Raw genomic sequence first — 8,726 nt, 5'->3', positions numbered from 1 at the left:
CAAGAGTATTTAGTTAAAGGAGTTTTGTAGGGTTTTTTCATAAAGGTAGTACTATATTTGTGAAAGTATTGTATTTGTGAATGTTGAATCAGAGTGCAAACACCAGGGACATTCAGAACAGGTAATTGTGAATAGCAGCACACATTTGCGAAACTCCTTGAAGAGTATTTACTTAAGGTTAGTAGGGTAACTTTATGAAGGTCATACTATATTTGTGGATGTTCACACAATATATAGGTACAATATTTTGGATATGAAGGAGATTTGGGAAAATTGGTAGACATTTCGAGAAGCAAGTCATTTTGCAAGGACTTTACTATCATTTTTTGAGATATTAAAGTATTAAAAATGTTTTAAACCATTTAAAAATAAGCCAAATCAGCTTGGTTTCATATTGATTTCTAACCGATACTATATGAATCGGCCAACTCGGAACGATACTGACAACATTGGTCCTTCCTGCTACAAGATCTGATTTCAAGAGCTGTCAAGCATCTACATGTAGCACCTCGTATTCACAGATTTGATACGGAAGCAAGAGTCTATCCACGATACATCAAACAGTAACGATAAGCAGAAAGAAGGCTATTGAAATTCTAAATCTATCTTTTATCTCAAATGTGTCTTCCGATAAACAGGAGGAGGTTGTTACTTTTGTCTCAAATGAGAGCTTATCATAAAGGCAGCTTTTTTTCTTTCTTTGTTTTCTACTCTTTTGGAACCAGGCTGGGGAATAATGGCTTTGATCCGAACATATACAGTAACAATAGTTCTCCTCACCAACGGGTGCTCAGCGTTGTTGGTAGGAGCTGTCAGTGCACGTCTCCTTGTGGTAAAACCCAGTGGTACGATTAAATAGCTGGTGGGGGTCTGCCTACTCAAAAAAAAAAATAATGCTCCTCCCGTTGGACAGCTTTCACATTCGATCTGAGAAAAGAGAACTTGATCATAATGTCAGTTAGAGATTGTTCACTTACCATTCATGTTCAATTATCTCCACCCTGCATATAACATTTTACTCGACAACTTGTTATGCCTATGTTAAGCCAAGAAACTAATATATCAAATCAATCATTGAGAGTCTTGATATCTTGTATTCTATAAACTTTCAACGAGCAGCAGGAAGATACGCGTTTGAAATCTGACTGTTTTTCCTGGTCAGCATTATACAACAACATAAAGAACCAAATGATATGACACAGAATGATCAAACAAAGAATGCCCTTCTGCACCTTTATTTTCTTGTTCTTCCTTCTTCCGATAATTACTACAGTTTGCAACTCCCTATACATTGAAAGTACCACTTACAAAAAAGTACAAGCAGCAATAAGTATGTATTTATCATTCAAAGTTTTTTTATATCAATAAATCAATTATCCAACCTTGTACCAAGATTTACCTTCTTTTCATACTTCAAAATTTTGCAGCCATACATTGGCCCTACTTTGCAAAGAAGTTTTCAGATCTTCATGTCAGCAACTAGGATTCATGATCAGCATGTAGTCAAATAGCCCTGATCATCAACAGTCCTTCAATACAGAAGTCGCTTGGGATGGAAAGGCTCAAACCCATATCATCCAGCACAATGGTGCTGTTTGCAGCCTCCTGGTACATGCTGATTAGCAAGAAGGCAAGAAATCCGTGTTAACCTTATAGTTGCATTTTCTTTGTGCCTGGATTGAATCCTTATGATTGAGTGCTCGAGAAAAGTAGTTTAAACTTCCAGTTTCTTTCTACTTTTTATGCTGTCTCGCAAATGCAGCCTGGTAAAGGATTAGCATAGAAGTTCTCCTCCAGCTTTGGGAATTCACCAGGTTCCCTGAAATATGGTGCTCCAATACGTTCCTCATGTAGCCTTTTAACTTTTGAACTAAATTTCTTCCACGAGATCTTTCCCTCATCCAGTTCATCAACAAGTTTTACAAAATTCTGCCTGTTAATGACAGGATCTAGTTATGCTAAGCAATCAGCATGTACCAATTCTATCACAGCAAGAGCATTGACAGTAAAAGCATAACTATGCAAAATAAGCAACTCTAAATCAATATGATACCCCAAAACAGGGAAAATAAAACAGGAGGAAATAACATGCTGTGGACATATAAAAGACAAATATCTCGGGGCAATAACTGGGAAAGTAAAACTGAAATCCATAACAAAATAAACTCCTACGCAATTGAAATTGCTTGAAATAACTTGACCTTCAACATGAACTAGAAAAAATGTAGTAACCTTATCAAGAGCATATGCTGCTAAAGTGTGAAACAAGAAGCCAGATGCATGGCAGAACTTCAAAGTTCTTGTAAAGGTTTTCTTTCCCCCAAAATTGCCAAATAGATGACAGTAATTCATAAGAAACAGCCAAATGACAAGCACAGAAAGAAGCAATGGAATAAATAGAGCATAAGAAAGTGCTTCACTTAAAGTGCCGTCAAATATATACCTGTCAGGAATTATTGTTTTTCTGAAATTCTCAAAGCGCCTGTGTCCTTGCACAGCCTTTGCCATGTTTCCATCATAAGTATAGATGAATACATCACTCTCAAGTGCAACAACATAGTCCAATCCAGCAAGCATGTTCTGGTGATTCTTGAAAGGGTTCAGTTCATCCTCTGTAGAAAGAGTGGAGTGAGAGTATATATTGGGGAAGTCATTCTTGAGATATTGCAGGCTGCCATTGCCATAAGCTTCTCCAGCTACCAAATAGATATTTGTAGTTAAAGGAAATCCCAATGCTTTCAACAGAAGGGAAGTCTCCCTGGGTGTCAGGGGGCAGCCTCCCTCCTTCCTTCTTTCAACACCATCTATCTCCTTCTCCTTCCAATGGCTCACCTCATATCGCATACGACGAAGGTGATCACCTTCTTCAGTAGTCAAATTATGACTGCAACCAGTGAAAGCCAGCATGTCCTTTTCATACCTGCGATGGTCAGACACAAAAATATAGATTTAATAATTTGTAAAAACATGCTTTTCCATAATTACAATCACATGTTCTTATTCATTTTGGAGCAATGTGATAAATGGAATTAAATGATGAACACAAAATATGAAAATGGAAAAACTTTGGTACATGTATCATACGAAGGGCATAGGTTCACAAACTCATAAAGCTTTGTGACACATGGCCATAGGATTTGCTGGACCTTGTGGACCAAAAAATGGTTTGTTCATACATACCAGATTATGGGTCATAACCGACTCAATTTACTAGAATCAGAAATCAAAGATTTCATTCTGTTTTCACAGGGTGAAAAAGAGATGGATTTCGTTTTTTCATGTATGAGGCTTCAAATTCTATCTTTTGTGTTGTCCATCATATACATACTACTATACATCCATAAACCTGTAAATAGTAAATTGAGTACGACAAGACTATAAGATACTCCCATATCCACTAACTAATTAACATGCATAGACATTAATAAGTTCAAATTTATACCTCTGATGAATTTTACAATTACATCTTAGTTTCATGCATAATTGTCACTACCATAGGCATAGGCTCTTTAGCAATTTTATAAAGAAAGCATTATAAAGCATTGCATATTCCAAATTTCAGCTAACAAATGTATCAATTGCAGCTAAGATATACGTCATTTACTATATATAAAGCTACAAAAATACTTATGCTGATACTTAACGTATGACAATGTCATTTCAAAATTTGTTAAGGACATAAATTTGTGGTAAATATGTTAATACACATGTATGTCTGCCGACATTGACAACTCCCATGCGTGTGTGTGTGTGTGTTAAAAGGTGTTTTCAGAGCATTAAATGCACGTGCCTTCAACACCTAACGGTGCACGTCTTAGGGGCTTATACCATTATAAGAGCCTTCAAAACTCCTTTCAGGGTCATGGTGTTTTATGCACAGTTAATGTTCTCTAAAAAATTAATAGACCCATTTAAATATATATGCAGCGAGGCTAAAGAGAACTCTATAAATTAGACTTAATAAAAGATAAACAAACACAGAGAAAAAATAAATAAGGATCAAAGAAGACATTTTTCATCTCATTTATAAAAGACTTTTAGAGGCTTTTTTTTTTAATTTGTTCTTGTTTTAGATTGATCAAGTTCATTAATCATTGTGACCATTGATATGAACAATGACATGTATGTATCTACTAGCATATTTTTGTATTCATATTATTTCATAATTCATTTCTTTCTTGTTATTAGCTTTGTTACTTCTAATTATTATTTGAACTATTCATTACTTTCTTATGCTTTACTGTTAAAACAATAATTTTCAGATTTCTTAATATTCTTTAAATTTTACATGCCAAAAGCATGTTGAGGCTTATGCCTCATTGCAACATGCTTAGGCCTTTTTCATATTTTCAAAAACCGTCTTGTTGTGTCTTGTGCCTTTAATAACCATTGTGCATGTGTGTGTGTGTGTGCCTCTCTGTGTGTGCGTCTGCATGCATGCCTGTGTTAGTGGAGCTAACCTAGCTATGATCCAACAACAGTTGGCATTTCTAATCTATGGAAAAGCATTTTGACAACAAAATGAACAAACATGGGCAGACTGCAGCCTCTTTATCGAATTCAACTTGGCATAAGATACCATATAGCCAACTTCAGGGGCCTAATCAACAGAAGAAGAAGGTATTTGTTTCAATTTAATCAGACAGGAAAACAAAATGCTGCAATCCTAATCAGGTCAGAAGGTATACAACGTAGTTGATAGTTGATACACCAAGAGGATGAAGCTAAATTCAATTCCAAATTTAAAAGGCTAATCTAACAAGATTTTATAGACAAAAGAGGATTCCTGTCTGTACAAAATAATCTGGACACCATTAGTTATGAATATTGCTAAAAAAAATGTTTATTTTTTTAGGCATTAAAATAGCAAGCTCAATTGAAATCAGGGATGTCAACAGCTTGGTTTTGGGCCAGATATCCAACCAAACCTGAATCCCTTAAATCAGATAAAGTCACATCCAATTAATAACTTGATTTGGATCCACTTTTAGCATTTTAAATATCTGAACCTAAATCCAAGTCTGTCTTAAAAGATCCAACTCCAATACGCATAATTATATATCTTATAATAATAAATAGCTAATCGCATCAAGAGTTGGTAAGAGCATTCTCCATCTGACTACGAAACCAGTTAGGCAGAATCCAATTATATCTAACAAGTCAAACCTGGGTCTGATCCTTTTACCTCTCTATGACGAATTAATAAAACGAAAATCTCTGGGCATTGTTGAGTGAAGAGGGGGAGGATTTTTATTAACCTGCTACATGTAGGAGCAGATGCAGGCCACTTGATCAGTGATATGCAACCATTAAGTGTTTTAATTCAATAAACCCTAGTTTGTTAATGAACCGTTCTAAAATGTTGTTTTGGCTAGGGTGACAGGAATGCATTTGTATAACACGGGCATTTCCTGTCTCTGGTTATATTTGTTTGTTAAATTGCAAAAGATGTTTCTTTTCACTCCAGTTCATAGACTTTGCATGAATGAGCTTATCTTCAATTTCTACAATCTGCAACCTGAATCAATCTCTAGGATTTGAGCTTTTCCATCAGTTACAATAATCTTTAACATATACTCAGCTCTAAGGATACTAGGATACGTACTATAAATATAAATTTTGGGCATCTAGAGAAAGCAAACAAAAGCCTTAGAACAGCACAAAGTTACCTCAGGTGAAGAGCGATGTATGGGTTTCCATTTCTGCGCATCCTTGAAACCAAGGTTTTTCCCAGTTCTTCAATTGGAGCTGAATATTTCAATGCTCTATAGTTTACTCGGCATCTAAGTTTCTGTATGGAACTTGGAAGCCCATTGTTTGCAAGCCGTGAATCAGTATGAGAGAAGTAAATAACTTTGTGCTGCTTCAGCAATGGAAGGACCTCAGATTTGTAGTAATTGACCTGAACCAAATCAACCAAACCTGGCAACATCAATAAACATTGTAGTTCTTACAAGAGTGAGGAGGGAAAGGAAAGGCATGCTCAAAACCAGACCTTAGACCAAGAGACAGGGGTCTTTTTGAAGGGATCCATTTCTGTAAAGCCAGAAGGTGATGTCTCAACAACATCAATATCATCCTTTAGTGTCAGCATAAAGTGCTTCCAGTCAAACAGATCCTTGAATCCACTGCAAAGAAGAAAGCACACTATCACAAGCTTTTGCAAAAATATCTAAGAAATGTGAAGGAAAAATAAATCAGATGCCTACGTCCTCCAGACCTTTCATCAGCCCAGTAGGAGGTGTGGTCCAGAGAAGGAAGAACAAGAGTTGCCTTAATGATCTTAGCAACAGCAACCATATCACATATCTGCATTATAGACTCTGATTCAATCAGAAACTGCTATGAAAAATGCATGAAGTTCTTGATTGAATGAAACTTAGCCATACACCGAATCTCATCTGATTCAGACCACCATTTGCATTTATCAGGAGATACCCATTTGTATTAGAGTCTGACCCTGCACGTGGATGCAGCAGCCATAGATTAGAAATCTCTCACATTAGCAGATTTTGGAATGCATCAGCGTGAATAGTGAAAAATGCATACATACTCTTATAGCTTTTTGGTCGATCAATGCACTGCTTGAAGTTTTCACTATTTGGTTTGGACCAGATCCCTGAATACTGGAAGGTATCAACCACTAGATTAGTGGAAATGCCCATTGATGCTTTGAAGAAATAAAAAAGAGATTCTTCAAAATGTCACGTACATCAAGCTTGTTTGTCGAGCTTTCAACTGCAACTGATGAAACCGTCATTAAGGAACGGTCACTATCACTACCCTCTCTATACCAGTGATGGTTCTCAGAGCCTGAGGTCTTACTGCCAAATGTGGCACCATCAGAAAATTCCTGCTCGCCGTGAAAATCCAATTAGACAAAGTAGAAGGTGCAATCAAGAAATCCCTGCATTAATTTACTTCAAAAAGATTGTGCACTAAAGGTTCACGAGTTTTACGCAATACCCACAATCTCAAAGGTAATTAATCTTGGGATAGCACACAAAAAAACATATAGAGAAGCTACAAAATTCAGAATTCTTATCAATCAGTGACAAAGTAAAGAACTTCCACAACCGACCATTGTGACCAAGAACCATAGGCAACAAACATCAATAAAAAAGTGCAAAATGGAACACATGATAAGCATGGCATTTCTCAGATGATTCATCTGTAACCAATCACTGGAAAAACAAAAAAAAAATGGGCTTATGAAGTTCTTTTGAACGCCTTGTGGACATATCAACAAGGTTTCTCATTGAATGAACTTGAAAACACAATAATTCACCCCCTCCCTCCCTCCCCCCCCCCCCCCCCCCCCAGCCCCAGAATTACTTGTTGAACATGCCACTATATCATGGAGGCAAAATCGATTCCTTTCATAAATAGAGGGAGACGAAGATTTGGAAACTATATTTATTCAACAATAAGATAAAATAAAAGACAAATAAATAGTAAAGAAGATCACCACAAATTAATCAGGTGTTAGTCTTTGAAAATTCCAAATAAAGAAAAAAAAGGAAGGAAAAGTACAAAAGACCCACCGTGAAATCATCTCTGCTATCGATACCAGATCCAATCCAAACCGAAGTGGAGATCTTCAATACCCCAAGAAACAAGCACACCCCACAAAAGACAGAGAACATGAGGTGGCCCAATCTCTTCCTCCCACATGCTCTGACACCAAGATCTACCAGTGATGGTGATGACGGCTTCCTGAGCAGGCCGTTCCCAAACAAAGGCCTTGCCCAGATGTTATACCAACGATGGTGGCTGTTGCCATTGGTGGTGGTGGTGGTGGTGCTGCTGCTGCTGCTGGTGGTGGTATTGCTGTTGGTATTCTTGGTTTGTTCTGATTCACGAACCGGGCTCTCTGGTTTGGGGGAGTGGACTTGGAGTTCTACGTCATGGCTGTTGCTGACCTTGAAAGAATGGTTCCTTCTTGTCATGGGGCCTGAAAACCTGGGGCTGTTCACTCTTTGGGACACCCCCACCTCTTCTGCATTGGTGTGCTGCATACCCATCTCTTGAGAGAGAGAGAGAGAGATTTCTGCTTATTCAACAAGAAAGGCAACGGAGGACGCCTTTGGCAAACGCGTTTGTAAAATTCATGGGTGGTGTATAGCAGCGACCCATACGATCTTTTTTTTTCCTCCTTGCTTCTTTTACAGAGAGGTATATATATATATATATATATATATATATATATATGAATGAAGGAATTACAGTTAGAGGAAACGGTCTCTTTAACAGAGGAAGGCAATCCTCTGTTAAAAATGACTTCTAAAAGAAAATTCCCATTCCCATGTGATCCTTCTTTGAACCTCGTGCCCACGTGTTCTGTTTGGGTTTGAAGTGCCAAGGCCCGATACTACCATGCTTATGAATTTCTCCCACTTACCATAACCACCGATCCCCAACCCTTTTTCATCATGCCCTACGTGGCAGCCTCTTACCAAGCCACATCCAACGTACCCATACAAAATCCATTTTGCTCCATGCCTTCTTTCTTCAGGACAGATACGGGATCACACCTTACCAGTTCTAGGTACTGCTAGCGTCAAACTTGCATAAAAAACTATATATATAGTACGAAGGTAAGAAATTAATGAGTAGAAATCATTTTTTTCTTAAAAAAATTTAACTTTCTGTACATCAAATGTTACGGACAATACATGGTTCTTGTTTTGAATCATGTGATTATGATAATTAATTAGGTTTTTAAA

General features: G+C 37.2%; 1 protein-coding gene across 1 annotated transcript; it reads right to left on the bottom strand.

Annotated features, from left to right (window-relative positions):
* Positions 1 to 1,204: 1,204 nt before the first annotated feature.
* LOC149816507 (O-fucosyltransferase 35-like) lies at positions 1,205 to 8,145 on the bottom strand. Its single transcript, XM_089986599.1, has 9 exons — positions 7,545 to 8,145; positions 6,713 to 6,853; positions 6,554 to 6,626; positions 6,390 to 6,460; positions 6,221 to 6,309; positions 5,996 to 6,128; positions 5,670 to 5,902; positions 2,444 to 2,920; positions 1,205 to 1,933 (listed from the first exon to the last, which is right to left on the bottom strand). Exons 1-9 carry the CDS (start codon positions 8,022 to 8,024, stop codon positions 1,741 to 1,743), a joined length of 1,890 nt encoding a protein of 629 aa, XP_089842725.1. The 5' UTR covers positions 8,025 to 8,145; the 3' UTR covers positions 1,205 to 1,740.
* Between the last annotated feature and the right edge of the window lie 581 nt (positions 8,146 to 8,726).

The sequence above is a fragment of the Nuphar pumila genome, chromosome 14 (assembly GCF_984573655.1).
Source record: "Nuphar pumila chromosome 14, dmNupPumi1.hap1.1, whole genome shotgun sequence".
Lineage (NCBI taxonomy): Eukaryota > Viridiplantae > Streptophyta > Magnoliopsida > Nymphaeales > Nymphaeaceae > Nuphar > Nuphar pumila.
Note: the sequence above shows the minus strand (reverse complement) of the source record. Positions and strands in the feature narration are given on the sequence as shown.